The sequence below is a fragment of the Halichoeres trimaculatus genome, unplaced genomic scaffold, assembly GCF_033239565.1.
Source record: "Halichoeres trimaculatus isolate MK-OKI-2021-1 unplaced genomic scaffold, fHalTri1.1 fHalTri1_scaffold_10, whole genome shotgun sequence".
NCBI lineage: Eukaryota > Metazoa > Chordata > Actinopteri > Labriformes > Labridae > Halichoeres > Halichoeres trimaculatus.
This window is the reverse complement of record NW_027437187.1, coordinates 35663886-35684179: the sequence shown is the minus strand read 5'-3', so window position 1 is coordinate 35684179 and position 20294 is coordinate 35663886. Positions and strand designations below refer to the sequence as shown.

General features: G+C 40.8%; 1 protein-coding gene across 1 annotated transcript in view; it reads left to right on the top strand.

Moving 5' to 3' along the window:
* tmtc3 (transmembrane O-mannosyltransferase targeting cadherins 3) overlaps positions 1-20294 on the top strand; it is a 61221-nt gene that overhangs the window by 20760 nt on the left and 20167 nt on the right. The window contains exons 7-10 of the mRNA XM_074676841.1: positions 6211-6463; positions 11863-12011; positions 12116-12236; positions 12448-12559. Of these exons, the coding sequence (XP_074532942.1) occupies positions 6211-6463; positions 11863-12011; positions 12116-12236; positions 12448-12559 (635 nt within the window). The remainder of the gene's footprint in view (positions 1-6210; positions 6464-11862; positions 12012-12115; positions 12237-12447; positions 12560-20294) is intronic.

The window sequence follows — 20294 nt, the reverse complement described above, 5'->3', positions numbered from 1 at the left end:
TCAATACATGCTAACCAGCCTGAATCATAAGATCTGTGCAGAGTGCATGTGCTCAGAAGGAGCCACATTAAAGAGTTTCTACCAACATGTTAAAGCCTAGCCAAACATGAGTTCAAATGTAACTTATTTGGAAGGTTTTTCCTTAATTTTTTACAGGTGAAATAAGCTCAGATAGTTCCAGCGTAAGCACAAGCTGCAAATTGAATTTCAAACCTAACTCGGTGCAGGCGCTGCCCAGCATTCCTGTGCTACATACACTGTTATGGTATATAGTTCAAAAAATGGGATGAGGTGGAAGCAGAGAAGAGCTCTAGTTACTGATTCATTCCCACAAAACTGGCTTTAACAGCAGGTTTTTTCAGCTGTATAAATAGAAACATCATGAGGACGAAGAACTTTCTGCTGGTTTGCCAAAAGAAGAGACAACATCACTTCAGTGATTTGAATCTTGTCAGTTTTTGCACGTTAGGATCCACCTCCTAAGGTTATCTTATAACCTAACAGTGCATCCAACAACATGAAACAGATTAAATTCCAAGCTGACTGATTCCTCTGTTTTGCAGGTGTGGACTTTTCTCAAGAAAATAGATTTAAAAAATGTTGCAAAAGTAAACAGATGCATCGATTAAAGCTGACTCACAGCATTTCTGTACTGTACTGTAATGAAGTATGGGACAAAATCTTGAGTGGCCTTACAGCCTCATAACCTTCATATCAGTCAAACTGTTAATCTACCCAACAGATTGAATTTGAAATTCTTAAAAGGACTGTGAGAAGTTTCTAAGTGATCTTGAACAAGTCTTCCCTTCTAGATTATTCCTGATCATAATCCACACTTTAAAATGAGATTATCAGCCCCAATATTAGTTATTCCTAAATGCTACTCATTAGCTTCATGATCCAGCGGGACCAGATTGATTGAAGTCTCTATGACAACAAAAGGAGAAAATACAAGCTATAGGCCAAATCACAAGTTAAAGGCTTAAAAAAAAACGAGCCAAAGGCTAAAACACAGTCTAAGGGCAAAAACAGGAGCTAAAGGCTAAGTAACAAGCTTAAGATTAAAAAACACCCGATAAACACAAATTTAAGGCAGAGGGCTTAAAAAACAGGAGATAAAAGCTAAAAAACAGGATCTACAGGCTAAGACAGGAGCTAAAAGCTACACAAGTTTAATGCTACAGAACAAGCCAAAGGCTCAAACACAAGTGAAAGGCTAAGATACAAGTTTAAGGATAAAGACTCACTAAAGGCTAAAATACAGGCTGAGGGCTAAAATGGGAGCTAAAGGCTAAAACATGAACTCAAGGCTAAAACAGGAGCTCAAGACTAAAACACAGGCTAAAGGCTAAAACATGAGCCAAAGGCTACACAGGTTTAATGCTACAAAACAAGCCGAAGGCTAACACACATTGAAGGCTAAAACACAACTGAGGGGTTAAAACATGAGCTAAAGGCTGAACACAAGTTCAAGGCTAAAAAAACAGGCTGAGGGCTAAACACAAGCTAAAGGCTAATACACAGACTGAGAGCAAAAACAGGAGCTAAAGACTAAAACACAATTTTAAGGCTAAAAAACAGGCTGAGGGCTAAACACGAGCTAAAGGCTAATACACAGGCTGAGAGCAAAAACAGGAGCTAAAGGCTAAAACACAAGTTAAAGTCTTAAAAAACAGAAGCTGAATTCTAAACACAAGTCAAAGGCTTAAAAAAACAAAAGCTAAAGGCTAAAACACAAGTTTAAGGTTAAAAACAGGCTGAGGGCTAAACATGAGCTAAAGGCCAATACACAGGCTGAGAGCAAAAACAGGAACTAATGGTTAAAACACAGGCTGAGGGCTAAAACGGGAGCTAAAGGCTAAAACATGAACTCGAGGCTAAAACACGAACTTGAGGCTAAAACAGGGGCTTAAGACTAAAACACCAGCTTTGAGCATAAAAACAAGCTAAAACATGAGCTAACGGGAAAAAACATGAGCCAAAATACAAGCTTAAGGCTTAAAAAATGAGTGAAGTCTAAAACACGACCTGAAGGCTAAATCAGGAGCTTAAGACCAAAACACAGGTTTAAGTGGTAAAAATGAGTTAAAGCCTTAAACACAGGCTAAAGGTTAAAACGTGGGCTGAAGGCTAAATTACAAGCTCAAGGCAAAAAAAAAAACAAGCTAAAGGCTAAAAACACAAGCTACAGGCTAAAACACAAGGCATAAAAGAGGACTTAAAGTCTAAACCACGGCTAAACTGAAGGCTAAAACATGAGCTTTAAATGTCTTTCACTGAGTGTAGTGTAATTTTTTTCTGATTAGTTTTTGGGGGACTTTACAGCCAACCAGTGCATTAAAGTACTTACACATAGGAACGTATCCTGCACTGACTGATGGGTAATCCTGCTCCTTTTTTTCCAGTACAACATGATACAGATCTTTTCTATTCTTGGCATGGCAGCAATACTCGTACATGAAAATGGGTCTGAATGTTTACCCTGAAGGTTGTAAATTTATCCACAAATCTGTTTTGATGCTGCCTCTCTGGAAATGTCATTTAGACACAAGACAGATTTAGGTGGATGATTATTCAAGTATGTGGTTGATAACAGGGTCAGAGTAAGGATTGTTTTTTTTTTTAAGTTTATCAAGATTAGTTTTCACGAGTCAATCAACTAACCATGAATCTTATTACTCTGTTAGGAGAGGTTATTACTGACGTTACATTGCTGCTGTTGTTGCATTCAATGCATTTAATGTTCAAGGTGGTGTCAGTATTTGCCAAATGAACCAAAACAAGCAAAATAAAGACAGAAAAACAATTTTAGTACATCTTTAAATTATGTGAAACCACTCTGCCAGTGCGTGATATCCTTGTCACTGGATCATGTTGATCAAGCGTGGATCATTTTGGCTTCTCAGGACTCCACGCAGACTCAACTAAATGGAATCTGATCGCTGAGATAAAGTTCCAGACAATTAGCCGCGCTGTGCTAATCCTCCAGCGGTAATCCTAAAGACGTCTCCAGATTGTCTGAGAGGACTTCTGTGTCGGAGCCATAACAATATCACATTGGCAGATTATCAACATGCCAGTAGTGATTAGCTCCCACAGAAGCCATACTTTGAAACAAGTTTGGTCTACTGATTTCACCAGAGGGGGAACATACAGTATGTCGACCACAAACAGCAAACAGAGGAACAGTTGGAACATGGCAGCAGTTTCTTCAAGATCTGTTGTTACTTAAGAGGAAATACTCACACCAAAAATCAAGTTCGTTTTTACTTTAGATTAAGTTTTCATTCACAAACTAGTTTTTCTAGGTTGATAAAACTTAAAGAGGGGATTCACTAAGAGCTAAAATAGTCCACTCATTCCTTGCAGGCTTATGCATCATTTCCCCTGCTATCTGCTCAGTCCGATGGTCTGATATGGAAATTTTTGTGCACAGGATAAAGAAAATTGATTCTGCTGACCTGTATAACTTCCTTTTAAGTTTGTTTTATTTATGGTCTCAGATTTCCTCCCTTTTGGGCCAAATTAGAGTTACTGATTGGCTCCACTGTGCTGAAATCTTTTTATTGTGACCACAATGTTCTGTTGGCTTCCTCTCACACTGCGCGCCTTGTTTTCAGCTTTACTGGTCACTCTCAGATTCTCATAAGTCCAGATTTGTGTTTGATAACTTTGATTTGTGTCTTTTTCATGTATGTGTGAAGTCAAACCCCAGATTTTACAAACAGTGTCTGTGACTGAAACAATCGTAGATATATTCAAATGGTTGAAAGAAATCAAGGCCTGGGTTTAACCAAACGGCTACTTGAAAACAAACGTGCTGATATATTCATAGAAAAGATGTAAATGAATGAATAAAGATGCATGAATTTATCATTAATTTGAATTAAGGATGTTGTATATCACTTTTTTTCACACAGATACCAGTATGAGTTCTTCTTTTGAAGTACTCACCGATACCGAGTACCGGTACCACTAGTACTTTTGATTAGGGGTGCACCAATCACAATTTTCTGGCCGATCACCAATCTTTAAAAAGCCTGACCTGTCCATACCTATTTGGGCCGATACCGCTTTTAACTTTTTATTTTTTATAACTGACAGCATATGCCTTCAATGTTCCAATCTTATTTTATTGAAAATCATTGAACAAAACCTGTGAAACAATAAAATCTTTATGTATTAACTTAAACAATAAAGTGTCCAGAGTTTTAGGCCTCAGAGCAAAAAGCAACAATGGCTGGCTGTCAGACCTTCCTGGAGGTGTATAAAGCTGCGTTTCCACCAAGCAGTCCGGGTCGGTTCAGTACGGTTTGGGACGGTTTGGGACAGGTAAGTCTGATCCCGTTTGCGTTTCCACAGCAACATGTGCCCTCTCGTGGTGGGCGGCGTGTAAGCCAGATGCCGGAAGCCGCAGCTGGTAAACAATAGCGCGACACCGTAGCAGCTTACCCCGCTATTAAATCCAACAAAGAAGAAAACGCGACACAGTAGACAAAGAGCACGGATGGAAGACATGCAGCATTTCGTCCTCTCTGTGATTTTCGTGTTACTCTCTGTTACAAAGTGCAATCAAGCTTTGTTTCAGAGAAGTCTGTGGGCCACCCGGAGAAATGCAGCCGCTGTCGGGGTAAGTGACGATTCTTTTGACCAATCAACCGTCTGCAGTGTGTTGCTCCACCTTCCGAGAGCAGATTGGTTCAGTCTGGCACCCATACGAAAGGGTCCCAAAAAAGTGGGACGGCTCGTCTCGGTTTTTAGGGATCCGTCCCAGGATGAGTAGGTGGAAACGCCGCTAAAAGCGCACCGTACCAAGACGAACCGACCCGGACTGCTTGGTGGAAACACGGCTTGAGATCAGTTTCATACGTAAGGATGGGCCGATCACCGATCCCCCAAAATCAGGGAAATCGGCACCAATCAATTGGTGGATGTCTACTTTTGATACATAGAATTTTAAAAAAACAATGACAGATAATTTCTAACAAAGACAGCCATTCAGTTCGAAATAAAACACAAAAAGTTCTCTTTGATTTCATTTGTTTGTAATAAATTAAGAAAAGGGCAAAAAAAGAAAAACAACAACAAACAAATTTCAGAGATTAAGTGAAAACTGAAGTGAAAAGAAAACATTTTATCTGTTAACTCTCACTGGTTCATTCATATTGTCTGAACAGCACCTGGCGCATATCTGCCGTGGTGTCAAACCGCAGCAATGTAGCGCCAACTACTGGCTAGAAGGACTTCCTAAATGCTAGATTTTGTTGTTTTGGGCATCAGCTGCTGGTATCGGTATCGGTCCTCGCCCATCCCTAATTTGAATCATTGCCAGATGCAGAAATAACTGTTTGATCGTTAACAAGTAACAATGATAAAGACTTTGTTCATGAAGCAATTTTTTCCAAAACTTTGTTTACAATGTGCTTTGACAGAGAGCATCACATACAGATTGATAACTCTTTGGCTAGATATCAGTTTGATTATTGTTCAGTGTTTAGTGTTTAAAAGGATCAGCATTAGCTGCCACCAAGGTCACAAGCTAATCCTTCTGGGGTCCACACAAGAGGGCTGTGGAAATTGCGCAGCCTGGGGCAAAACCTGGAAGGTGGCAGGTCGATTACAACCACTGACTGCCTATAGACATCATAGACATCAGTTATGTTTTTGAATAGGGCGGACTGGGGCATGGTCTGGCACACAGCCTCAAAACATCTATCAAATGCTCCAAAATGTCTGGTAGTCAGTGTGTTAAGGATATGAACCAAAGAGGGGAAGATATTGAACAATAATTCAGTTAAAACATCAAGAAAACAACAATTTAACCTTATCTTTACATAACTGGATCACAAGAACTCCAAATAACCCAGAGACCAAAGGGGAACAGGAGGTAAAATCATCAAAGCAATAAAAAATGAAACAGTAAAATACAAAAATACAGCTTAAATAGAGGGGTAAACAAGGGGCAACATCAGATTAGGAACATGAAGCCTCTGCTAAAATTTGCTGTACCTTGTAAATCTGCTAGACGCTGGCTGCAGAAAGACCAAAAACCACGTAAACACCAAGAAAAAAGGCTTTTATGGCTTTAAAAATGATTTAAAACCTCGTTCAAAAATTGGCCTGGGTCTGAAATGCAAATTTCATGATCGGCACACACTGTACCAGTGGTGTAGAGATCACCATCCTCTCCTTCTGTGTGTTTTCCTGAAGGTTCGATAACCCAGCGGCGGTCAGCCCCACTCCCGCCAGACAACTCACCTTCAACTACCTTCTTCCTGTGAACGCGTGGCTGCTGCTGAATCCCTCTGAGCTCTGCTGTGATTGGACCATGGGCACCATCCCTCTGGTGGAGTCGCTCCTGGACCTCCGTAACCTGGCCACCCTGGTCTTCTACACCTTCATGGGTCTGTTGGCTTACCACAGCCTGCGCTACAGACACAGCTCTGCCAAGACCGTCATCATGGTGAGAGCAGTTTGCATCATGTTAAACTGAGCTGGGCCTCAGTCTGTCCAATGCACAAGAATAAGGAGAAGTGTTTAATTGTGTTTTGGCTCTTTTAATTTAATACCTGTGTGCAGATATCAGAATAATGTGGATGTAGTCGGAAAGGTTAGAGGTCAACCTGCTGAGTCTGTTAGCCAGCTGTGGTTGAGCTCTTGTTTATCTCAAAGGACGGAGGATTAGTGAAAAAGGATTAACTTAAAAAGACTTTTATGGAATATTTGACTTATCCACTGGTTATTTCAACACCCTCTTGTTTTTTTTTGCACACATTATGTCCCTTGTTTGCCAGAGGAGCCCTGTCAAATCCAGTAGCCTCAACCGTTTTTTTAATATTGGGACTTTTCAGGCTCCAAGACTTCTTCTTCCTCCATTACTAATATATTTGAACACCACAAACCACCAAGAAGTGCATGAATATTTTTAGGGGATAGAAATAGTTTGCACATGAAAGGCCTCCTTTTGTGTTTTGCAATCGAGTATGAAGTACCTCAGTACTTCTCAAAGATCAAAGCTCCCTCGAATGTTCTGCTGGAAGTGGAGATAATCAGACCTAATTGGTCCAGGGTCAAACCCATTACACCACTTTTACAATTTAATGTTTGAGAGCCGGGGAACTGTTGCAGCACACAGGCCTTTCTCAGGCCTCTCTCTGACTCTGCTGGGTTTATTTCCTGGTTCAGCTTTACTCAACAACGAGTAAACAAATAAACAACAAGGCTGTGAAATCAACAAAAAGCATCGAGAGGGGGGAAAAGATGGATAATTAGATCGACTGAAGAACAGATAGACAGATAGATGATATGGACTGTTAGATAATAGAGGGATGGTCTGATGGAGGGTTAGATTCAAAGAGAGATAGATGAATATAGAAATTGATTGGTGGAAGAATGAGAGGGCCATGAAGGGAATTATTGACTGGTAGATAATGAAAATATGGATGGATGGAGAGATGAAGGGATGGATGGATCACTGGAAGAATAGAGTAAAACACAAAGGGTGTTGTGGATTGATAGATGGTTGTATAGGTGGATGGAGGTAGGAAGGGAGAGAGGAAGGTAGGGTGGAAAGGACAGAGATTTAGATGGGTTGATGGATGGATTGTTAGATAGGAAGATGGATGGATGGGTGAATGGATGGATTGATTGATTGATTGATTGATTGATGGATAGAGATGGATAGACGGATTGTAAGTTAAAGAGATGGATGGTTCGGTGGGTGGGTGGATTGAAAGATGGATTGTGAGAAATGGATGGATGGATTGTAAGATGGATGGATGGATGGATGAATGGATGGATAAATGAAGAAATGGATGGATGGATGGATGGATGGATGGATGAATGAATGAATGGATTGTTAGATAGGAAGATAGATGGATGGGTGAATGGATGGACTGATTGATGGATAGACAGATAGTAAGTTATAGAGATGGATGGGTGGGTGGATTGATAGATGAACCGTGAAAAGATGGATGGATTATGAGATGGATGGATGGATGGATGGATGGATGGATGAATGGATGGATGGATGGATGGATGGATGGATGGATGGATGGGTGAATGGGTGAATGAATGGATTGATATAAGGTTTGTGAGAATGATAGTTGGATGAATGGATGGATGGCTGAATTGTGAAAAAAGATGCTTGGATGGATGGATGAAGTAAGAGATGTTTGGATGGATGGATGAATGAAGAGATGGTTGGATGGATGGAAGTATGGATGGATGGATGGGTAAATGGATTGATTGGTAAATGGAAAGACATGAATGGATGGATGAATGGATGAATAGATTGTTAGATAGGAAGATAGATGGATGGGTGAATGGATGGATTGATAGATGGAGATGGATGGATAGATGGAAGGTTGGATGGATGGATGAATTGATGGAAGGATGGATGGGTGAATGGCTTGAGTGATGAATGGAAAGAGATGGATGGATAGATGAATGGATGGATTGATAGATGGATTGGGAGACAGATGCTTGTATGGATGGAGGGATGGATTGAAGGAAAGGTGGATGGATGGATAGATGGATGGATGGATTGTGAGAAAGAAGCTTGGATGGATGGAGGAATGGATTAAGAGATGGATGGATGGATGGATTGAAGGACAGGTGGATGGATGAATGGATGGATGGATGGATGGATGGATGGATGGATGGATGGATGGATGGGTGGGTGGGTGGTTGGGTGATTGTAAAAAACAGAGATGGACGGATGGATGGATGGTTGAATGGATGGATTAATTGTTCGGAAAATGGATGGATGAATGGATGGGTGGATGGGTGGATTGTTAGAGAGATGGATGGTTGGAATGAATGATGGATGGATGGATGGATGGATGGATGGATGGATGGATGGAACAATTAAGAGATGGATGGATGGATGGATGGATGGATGGATGGATGGAATGGTAGATGTGTGATAGAGAAGGAATGATGGATGGATAAAGATTTAGTTGATGGATGGATTGATGAATGAATGGCTATGGATAGATAATAGATATTTACAATGATGAACAGATAGAAATTTTGAGATCGATTAATGGATGTAGGAATTGACAAAACAGAGAGATCTGTGGATAGATGGATGCCTGGCAAAAAGAAAAGGTGGAGGGATGGATGGAGCGATGGATGGATGGATGATTAGGCTGAAGAATAAAGGGGTAGTTCGAAAGAGTGATGGACTGACAAAAGGATCAGTTGAGCGTTAGATGGACAGATGGATAGGAAGTCAGACAGAAAGATGGACGGATAAAGTTACCTGGCACAGTTATGGATTGACTGATGGATGGATAGATGGATGATGGACACAGGGAAAGGTGGACAGGTAAAATACAGTAATCGAACAGACTGATTACTGAAACTGTGTGTAGATGGATATTAAGTGCATAAAGAGACGTAAAGAGATGGATTCAGTATTTATTCCTCCTCAGATTTCTGACAGAGGAATGGGCTGAGATAAAACAGAAGCTCTTTTTGGACTCTGCATAGGAACGAAGGCTGACTCCACAGCAGCAAAACGAAACAAATTAAAATGTGTTGTGCAACCTTTGGGTCACTAAACTTCCTTTGAGTGCTGCCCTTCACTGCAGTTGAGGAAAGGACAGAACACATCAACAGAAAAAGTAAAAATACCTCTGCAGTGTTTACTCTGCTTTGCTGGGAGTGTTTTGCAATGTGTTGTGTAACAGTATCATACCACATCAACCTACTTAGCTGCTTCTGAAGGCTGCTGCTGTCTAACAGGGAAGATCAGACATATTGAGTTATTCTAGGAAACTGTTCTCTGAGGGGGCAGATCTAAGGAGATTTCCAGTTACTGTAGCTGTGGAGTTATCACACATTTTAGTTCAGTAAGAGATTCATCTAGTGGGTTTTTATCTATTTCTCTCTTCCTTCATTTAAACACGTTTCATTTACACATTTTAACAGTCTAACATCTATTCATTCCCACACAGGACAAAGAAACAAACCCCATTTAAAAGCAAGTACAAAGATTTTCGTCCTCAAACTGGGTGGCCTGGTACTAGCTTTGCTAATGCTAGCCACACTTGTCATTAGAAGCTTTTTATCCACAGGAACTTTGCCCAGGAGTAAGGGACTTTTTGAGGAGTTATGTCACAGGAACTAGGGTCAAAATTTATTCCTGGGTAGAGCCGGGTGATAGGACTAAAAATCCTATCAAAATAATTTTTTCATATTAGTTGATATCGATATTCATCACGATTTGAATCAAATAGTTGCTTTGTCAAGCTTAAATGCTACATTACTCATTAGTGAGTTGTGGAGTGTCAGAAGGTTGTTTTTTGATTTGGTTTATTTTATTTGTTTATTTTATATTTATTCAACTAGCCTTTTTAAATTAGCACATGCTACCTATTGCCACTAAGGCTGGGACGACATACCATTCTCACAATTTGATTCAGTCATGATTTTTGGGGTGCCGAATCGATTTTAATTACGTTTCTTCCATACTTACGATTTATGCAATTTTTAGTTTGCTTTTCTTCTTATTTTTCCAAAAAATGCGCATCATGTGAGTCAGAGAGAAACATTTCGCCCTCTACTGGAGAAAAGTGGTATCTTTTTTCTAATCCATGTTTTAAAGAAAAGACCAAAATGATGAATATGAATTTAAAAAAATGGTAATTTTTTTACAAAAAATCCCAATATCTAGTTTTCAATTTTTCTTCTCCCACCCCTACCCCAGCCGTTTGAGTGAGACACTGTGCCGGTTTGCACCTGCCTCAGGGTTTCCGCTACGTTTAAATGACCGTGGCACACCGCCACACCGAAATAGAAGTCGCCATGCCTTCAGAATTTAGATCTTTTTTTTTTTCCAAATGTTTCAAAGGTGAATTGTACTGTACAGGACTATTTTATTTTTTATTTTTTATCTTTTTTTTTATTTTTTACAATTAACAATTCTCAGCTCTATGCATCGTGCACAGAAGACACACAGTTACTGGAGAAAATCAACTCTGTGCTCACTTTGATCATTAATCAGTGTTTACAGATAGGTGTTATCATCTAGCTCTATGCTTTATATGCTGTAATGGTGCAAGTCACATCATCTGGTGGTGCAAATTATGCATCAGCTGATTGTTAATCTCCCACATTTAAAAAAAAATCCTGGATGAAACCCTGTGCCTTTCTAAATATAGACGCAAAAACAATGACCGCTAACAGTTTCAGGTTTGATAAATCACTCTGCAAGCGTTAAATGATTATATTTGCATCTCTTTCCAGATATGATTGGCTAATCATATGTCTATCAAAACATGAACGAATCAATCCAATCAGAATCTTATTGACTATGTCTCACATTTCTTTCAAGAAAAAGTAATTTCATGATAAATATCTTTGTCATTTTATCCCCCTGGCCCATTTCTGGGGTAGCTGGTCTGCCTCTGCCCAGAAGTCAGGAAACTTTGGGAGATGGAGTCTGCAAACTGAACTACAACCCCCAATAGACAAAATCTTATTGATTCATTTTATAATTGTTATCTTTAAAGTAGGACAGTTGTTTAAAACAAACCTGAGTCTGTGTAGCTCATAGAAAAGCGAATGACCAAACCATGAAGGGACAGAACTCATCTTCACATGATGTGAGACTGAACAGCTGCAAATACTCAGGTTGAAGAAGCTGGAACCAGACCCTTTTTTGAAGTTGATGAAAAATAAACGACTGAATACATTTCTTGCAAGATCCTTTAGAAGCCATTGATCTAATTCAGTCGTAGATTTATATATTCTGTATGTTTGTTTCTATAAGAACCACATCTGTTGGACTCTATGTTCTTTCAGGGTCATTGAAACAGGATGTTTAATTTTTGTGCTTTCTCCCCGTCTCTTCAGGCACTGTCTTTGATCGTCCTTCCTTTCATCCCCGCGTCGAACCTCTTCTTCCCTGTGGGTTTCGTGGTGGCTGAGAGGGTCCTTTATGTGCCCAGTATGGGATTCTGTGTTCTCGTCGCACATGGGTTTAGAATAATCTCACAGAAAGGGTTGGTACCGTAAAAAATGTTTATGCAGTGAACCAGCTGTTTGAAGGTTTAGGCTGATTTTCTTTGTTTCCTCAGTAACAATTTGATTTGATTTGCCTCTGCAGTCACCTGAAGAAGATTTCCTGGTTGGTAATCGGGGTGCTCTTCACCACTCACGCTTTGAAAACCTTCAACAGAAATTGGGACTGGGAGTCAGAATACACCCTCTTCACCTCAGCCCTAAAGGTAAGCAGGGGAGCTAATAAAGGAGGAGTAGGTGCCAGTTTATCTTGGCTCCGCTCCAGTGTTTGACTGTTAAATCGGGGCTTTGATCAAGAGGTGATAAAAGATTTGTTCCAACACATGACTCAACTTTTCCTCGGTGATTATGGTGGATCACTCTGAAACCAAACCAAGCGTGTAACTCAGGTATTTCTTAAATTATCTGACACCTCAGGTCAACAAGAACAATGCCAAGCTGTGGAATAATGTGGGCCATGCTTTGGAGAACCAAAATAATTACGCCAGGGCACTGCGGTATTTCCTCCAGGCCACTCGCGTCCAGCCAGGTAAGAAACAAAGACGACATACCTTTAAATCCAAAATACAGACTGCAAAATTAAAAACTTTTCATGCATGTTGTCCCCTGCAGTAGGCCATTTTGTCACATAAACAATCAATATCTGCGACATGTGACCACAAAATATCAGACATGCAAACCCTTGCTTTTGATTTGTCCTATTTAAATTTGATGGTGAAAGAAAAGCAGGCGAAAAACGTTATGTCACTATCTGAATTTTACACAAGTGCAGCCAAAAATTATCTAAGATCTCAGAGGAACTCCAGATCTAAGATGCTCCAGGGGGGCACCAAGGTTGAAAAAAAATCATAATCTTCATGTTGGCAAGTGTCACTTCCTTTACTTCTGCTGCTGCAAGACTAGAGTTGCTCAACTTGGCTTTGCAAATTGTGCAGATAGGACGCTGATACATGTGACTCCATGTTGTACATATTCGTCCCACCACTTTCTTTTTTTGCTTGACATAGTTAGTAGGGATGGGTACCAAATTAGGTACTTTTATTGGTACCAACCGAATTCTGTCAAAAGTACCAGGTACCTATTCACGTAAAATCAAAAGGTACCATGCTAAGGTACCTAAACCCTGTCCATGTGGCTGTGAGGGAGTGGAAGAGTAGGTGATTTTTCATGCTGGACATGAACACAACGTTACAAGGTGATATATTATAGAATTAATACATTAGAATAAAAAAAACATTATTATTATTATTTTTTTAAATATTTTTTGCTACTTAAACACAAAAAAATACCTAAAATAGGTACCGTTGAGTACCAACACTGATGCAAGGTACCGGTCATCCGTACCGTATCGTTTCAAATGTAAAAGGTACCCATCCCTAATTGTTCCTACGGAATAAAATATGGCTAAGCAGGATATTTCATCACAAATCGACACATTGAGTCGGTGTGTCTTGCAGTGAAGGCTCCGCCAAACCCCTGAGACCGACTCACCCAACCCCTAGGGTTTGATCGAACCCAGGTTAAGAACCACTGCTCTAATCCGTGTAAAATATCTATATTTCAGTTCTCAATATTGATATTTTTGTTTAAATAAAAATTCCAATTTTAGGTGAGTTGGAATGCAATACGTCTTCTGTACCTCCAGTTCGGTAGATGGTGCAGAAGAGCTACTCCACTGTATGTTGCCCCTCAATAAATATAATCTCAAAGTATATTCAAAATATTTTGTTCCTACTCTTAAAGATGTGGTTTCTAAAGTAGTAAACATCAGTGTTTCACTCTGTTCTTGGGTCAATCAGTTTAAAATCATTTGAAGTTTAATTTTTACTGTTTAGTAGACAGAATAATAATCATAGTCATGTGTTGTGTAGTATTAGATTTTTTGTGAGTAACATTGGTCACACCAAGTGACATTTATCAGTTTCACCAACTGTCATCATCTTTCACCCAATATTTTTTTTCTACCATTAGTTTAATGTCACAGTAGTTAAAGTCACAAACTTGGAGCACTTTGTGTTTTCAATTAAAGCGTATGTATGAACACTGTGTTACGTTTCTGCAAGTCACGCAACATGAAGGACAGGGGTCACGGACAAGGAAACGAACAAAAAGAAAAATCTGCACCTTTATCAAACATAAATAAAGCCTTTGGGTTTCTAAAAGGTGGAGTGGAGGTATGAATCCCCACAACCACCCACTGAATCTACCAAAAGAGTAGACAAACTTAAATTAGGCTTTTAAACAAATAGTGGAGTTTGCTTGGTGGGGGGTTAACATTAAATGAAAGTTGTCCTAAGAAAATAAATAATCCCAACTCGTGTACTAAAAATACTGTCCTCAAACACGCACAAACACGCACCCTCTCACAAACACTCAACTCACACAAACCAAAAGAAAACCAACTGAAGGTGTTGGCTCTTTGGTGTCACACCCCAAAATGAGGGCAAGAGCCTCCTTTTAAAACCTACCTCCGCTGATTGAGCACCAGCTGTGTGCAGTGAGACCAGGTGAGCTGAGTGAGAGGCTCGTTAGGAGTGCTTGGGGTCCGAACCTACCTCCATACGTAACACCTCCCCCCAAAAAGACAACAAATCTAATATTTGTTGACTCAAACAAACCTCCAAATCCAAAACAAATTTTACCCTAGGGATCTATCATTTATATCCTTTAACTGTACCCTATAAACACAAAGAGCTAGTGGACAATACACTAGATAACTTGTTTACATACATAACAAAAAACACTCTACTGATCTGAGTAGAGGAAATTTCTGGGGGAAAAAAAAACGTAAAAACATTCAGTCAATTTCCACTCGTGAAAGACAGTCAGCAACTAGATTGTCTTTACCACTTACACGTTGGATTTTCAGTGGAAACTCCTGCAAAACTAAACTCCATCGGAGTAACCTACGGTTAGTGGAGGCCGATCTCTGTAGGAACAACAAAGGGTTGTGGTCAGTGTAAACCACTAAAGGATCAGATGTCGATATGTAGATCTCAAAGTGTTCGACACTCAAAACCAAAGCTAATGCTTCTTTTTCAATGGTGGAGTAGTGCACCTGACTAGGACTTAGCTTCTTTGAGAAGAATGCCACAGGGTGCTCTACTCCATTGTCGTCTGCTTGGACAAGTACTGCCCCAACACCCACATCACTAGCATCTGTGTAAAGGACAAAAGGACGACCAAAATCAGGAGCTGCTAGTACAGGGGCTGTGGCCAAGAGTGCTTTTACTTTTTCGAATGCAATCTGGCATTCAGGGGTCCAATGGAAAGAGACTTTTGGGCTGGTCAAGTCTGTGAGGGGGGCTGCTACTTGAGAAAAATTTCTGCAGAAGGCCCTGTAATAGCCAGCCATCCCCAAAAACCGCTTGAGCTCCCTGCGGGTGGTAGGCACCGGGAACTTTGTGATGGCCTCTACCTTTGCAGCTAGAGGTAGCACCTTACCCTGCCCCACCACTTTTCCCAAGTATTGAACAGTGGCTTTAGCAATTTCAGACTTTCCCAGGTTGACAGTAAGGTTAGCTGTTTTCAACCTTTCAAACACGGCCTGGATGTGCCTGAGATGGTCGGACCAGGAGTTGCTGAATACAACAACATCGTCAATGTAAGCCTCTGTATTGTCAAGACCCCGCAACACCATATTCATTAGCCGCTGAAAAGTGGCACCAGCATTTCTTAAGCCGAACGGCATTCTCAGATATTGAAACAAACCACCTGGAATCACAAATGCCGATACTTCCTTGGCCCGTTCGGTTAAAGGAACTTGCCAATATCCCTTGAGCAAATCGAATTTGCTCACAAAAGTAGCTGACCCAATACGGTCCACACAGTCATCCACTCTCGGCAGTGGGTAAGAATCTGGCTTGGTTACGCTGTTAAGCTTGCGAAAGTCAGAACAGAACCTTGGGCTTGTTGTGTTTACTTTCGGTACCAAAATGCAGGGCGAACTCCATGAGCTATTGCTTGGCTCAGCTATACCATGCTTTAGCATGTACTCAACTTCCTGCCTGAGTAAAGTGCGTTTCTCTGGGTTAGTTCTGTATGCATGCTGTTTTATGGGTTTTGCATCGCCGACATCTATGTCGTGTTCCAAGACATTGGTCTCGGAGGGAACATCAGAAAAAATACACTGGAAGTCATTCAACAATGAGGCTACATCTGTCTTTTCTTTGGGGTCTAGATGAGACAAATAGCCATCAAGGTTTTTTAGAATGTCTGAGTTGCCGAGCTGCATCCTTGGCACAGATTCTGTGCGATCTTCATCAGGTAGTGTTTCGGAATTCACCACAACACACTGTGCTTGTTTACTTACCCCTTCTTGTTTGTCTGAACTGTAATATGGCTTAATCATGTTTACATGACACAATCTTTTTTTTCTTCTACGATCGGGTGTAGAGACAATGTAATTGAGGTTTCCAACCTTCTCTTCGATTGTGTAAGGTCCAGAAAAACGGGCTTCAAGGGGAGATCCCACGACAGGTAGTAAGATCAAAACCTGATCTCCAACATCAAAAGTTCGGGAACGAGCTTTTCGGTCATACCACACTTTCATTTTTTCCTGGGTTTTCTTCAAGTTTTCACTCGCAATTTCGCAGGCCCTTCGCAACCTGTAGCGAAATGCACACACGTGATCTAAAAGGTTAGTTTCAGATCCTGACTCCTCCTCCAGGAGCTTCTCTTTTAGTAAAGACATGGGGCCACGAACTCTGTGTCCAAAAACAAGCTCATTTGGACTGAACCCCATTGACTCCTGCACTACTTCTCTAGCTGCAAATAGAACCAAAGGAACGCCCTCATCCCAGTCACACTTAAACTCATGGCAGTATGCTCTGAGCATTGATTTCAAAGTTGAATGAAATCTCTCCAAAGCTCCTTGGCTTTCAGGGTGATATGCACTTGAAGGGCAGTGGGTGCTTCCCATCTGCTGAATCACCTGTTGAAAAAGCTTGGACATAAAATTTGTTCCTTGATCAGTTTGGACCACTTTTGGAATGCCAAACACTGAAAAGAATTTCACCAAAGCCTTTAGCACATACTTTGCTGTAATTTTTCTGAGCGGTACTGCCTCTGGAAACCGAGTGGACGCACACATGATCGTAAGTAGGAATTGATTTCCACTCTTGGTTTTGGGTAAGGGACCCACACAGTCCACCAGCACTCTGCTGAAGGGCTCATCAAAAGCAGGTATGGGCTGCAAAGGAGCAACTGGCACCCCTTGATTTGGTTTACCAGTAAATTGACACACCTTACATGTTTTACAGAAGCTCCTCACATCAGTCTTCAAACCTGGCCAATAAAAATTCTGTAGAACTCTGTCATACGTTTTATTGACCCCTAGATGGCCAGCCATATTCCCAGCGTGTGCCAGCCTAAGAATCTCCAACCGAAGTGGTTTCGGGACCACTATTTGAGATACCGAAGGTTTGGCATCTTCTAACAGGGCATGTGACTGCCACTTTCTCATTAATACCCCACCTTTCTTGTAGTACCCTACCAGAGCACCAGCACAATCTTCTTCAGAATGAAGATTGACATAGCAGGGGGACAAAGACACATCTTTCTCCTGCTCAGCAATCAGCCGTTTATGCGACATCTCAGTTCCAAACTTTGAGAAGTTCTTCGCCTTCTCCACAGACTCTCCCACCTTTGGCTCTTTCAAAGGCAGGTTCAACTCAAGACTTCCCACAGAGTCTATCTCAGATGTGCTAGACCCAATGTGACTGACTGAAATCCCATCAGAGTGCTCATTTTTAACAGATGGAGAGTTATCATTTGGTGCACACACAAAAAACTCAGACAAATCAACCAAATGATCTCCGACATCTTCCGCACAAGATCCATCAGCTTGCTTTTTTGCCATAGCACGCGTAACAACACAAGACGAAAATACATGAGGGTGCAACTTGGCCAACCTATCATCTTCATCAATTCTGGGTACTTCTGTAACAATAGCATTTGGAACATGACCTGTGACTTTGTCTCCAGCCAAGTCATTTCCCAAAAGGAAGGTGATCCCTCCCACTGGCAGTCCATCCCTTAAGGCTACCTCAACAGTGCCACTGACTATCTCAGATTCCAACTTAATAACAAATAATGGTTCTTGAAACCAATTCATCTCCACACCCCTTATAAGAGCACTGTTGCCGCTCTTCATCTCATCAGTAAGAGGCAACACCCCTCTCAGCAAAATGGACTGTGATGCTGCAGTGTCTCGCAGTATTTTCACTGGTCGTTTGTGCTCATCTCCAAGCAAAGACACAAATCCATCAGACGTGAAAGGCCTGAACTCATCTGGCACTTTCTCACTCACAGTTTTTAAGTCAGGGACTGACATTTCATCAATAAGGGGGCTTCCAACCAAAGTTACAGCTTTGGGCTTATCACCCCTTTTCTGTAACACTGGACAGTCTCGAACAAAGTGGCCTTTTGCATGACAGTAGTGGCACTCAACCTGAGTTTTCGTAGTGTGCTTTCCAGCGGGTGTGAACACTGGTTTAGAGGATGGTGGTAGTTTGGTTTTACTGGAGAAAGTGCTTGGTGACTTTGGTGGGCTCGTGAATTTGTGGGTAAGTGCAAACTCATCAGCAAAAACAGCAGCTTTTTCCAGAGTTAAACTGCTTTGCTCATTGAGGTAAGTAGCTACTCTTTCATTAACACAACGCTTAAACTGTTCCAACAAAATAATATTTTTTAAATCATCCAGGTTTTTAACATCTTGTGACTTACACCAGCGTTCAAATAAGGTTTTTTGTTCTCTAGCAAACTCCACATGAGTTTGACCCTCTTCTTTTCTTAACTTTCGGAATTGCTGCCTATATGCTTCAGGCACCAATTCATATGCACGGAGTATGGCTTCTTTCACAGTTTTGTAATCAGAGCTTTGAGCAATGGACAAAGATGCATAAACACTTTGGGCTTTCCCCACCAACACACATTGAAGCAATAAGGGTCTGAACTCCTCTGGCCATTTTAAAGTGTTAGCAACTCTCTCAAAAAGTGTGAAATACTCATCCACCTCCCTTTCATTAAATGGTGGTACAAGTCTACTGTTTCGAGCTAAATCAAATTCTCTTGGAACACCATGTTGTAGAGATTTGATGCGGAGTTCTTCAAGCTCCAGCTCTCTCAAACGTATGGCCTGTTCTTTTTGTTTCTCTTCATATATCAATTTCATCCTCATTTGCTCCAACTTTATTTGCTCAAGCTTGAGTTTCATCTCTAAGTTCTTCCCTTCAGACTCGGTTGCAGGGTCAGTGCTAGGGAGATCAGTGTCAGTGTCATCTTCTTTTTCTGTTTTTTCATCCGGATCTTCAATGAGAATCTGCCCCTCCACTAACCCAATAACTACAGCATGTTTAACCACATCTTTTCGACTCCCTGCTCCCACAGGAATGTTAAAGTGGTGAGCAATTTTGATAAGATCTGCCTTTCTACAGGTGTTGATAACCTCCCATGTTGGGTTTTCAACAAATGACTCCAACTTGAACTCCATGACTTGATGCAGATAATGTGTATCCTTCAATACAAACTTCACTACAGAAAAAGAGTGTTTCGATCCCGGACGAGCCCCCAATTGTTACGTTTCTGCAAGTCACGCAACATGAAGGACAGGGGTCACGGACAAGGAAACGAACAAAAAGAAAAATCTGCACCTTTATCAAACATAAATAAAGCCTTTGGGTTTCTAAAAGGTGGAGTGGAGGTATGAATCCCCACAACCACCCACTGAATCTACCAAAAGAGTAGACAAACTTAAATTAGGCTTTTAAACAAATAGTGGAGTTTGCTTGGTGGGGGGTTAACATTAAATGAAAGTTGTCCTAAGAAAATAAATAATCCCAACTCGTGTACTAAAAATACTGTCCTCAAACACGCACAAACACGCACCCTCTCACAAACACTCAACTCACACAAACCAAAAGAAAACCAACTGAAGGTGTTGGCTCTTTGGTGTCACACCCCAAAATGAGGGCAAGAGCCTCCTTTTAAAACCTACCTCCGCTGATTGAGCACCAGCTGTGTGCAGTGAGACCAGGAGAGCTGAGTGAGAGGCTCGTTAGGAGTGCTTGGGGTCCGAACCTACCTCCATACGTAACAACTGCATCTGACTTCCATTATTTCAAACACATTAGAATAGAACAGTTGTTTCAATCAAATGGTTAACTGTGTAGAATATCTCAATATATCACAATATTGTGACATTACCGTATATATATATATATATATATATATATATATATATATATATATATATATATATATAT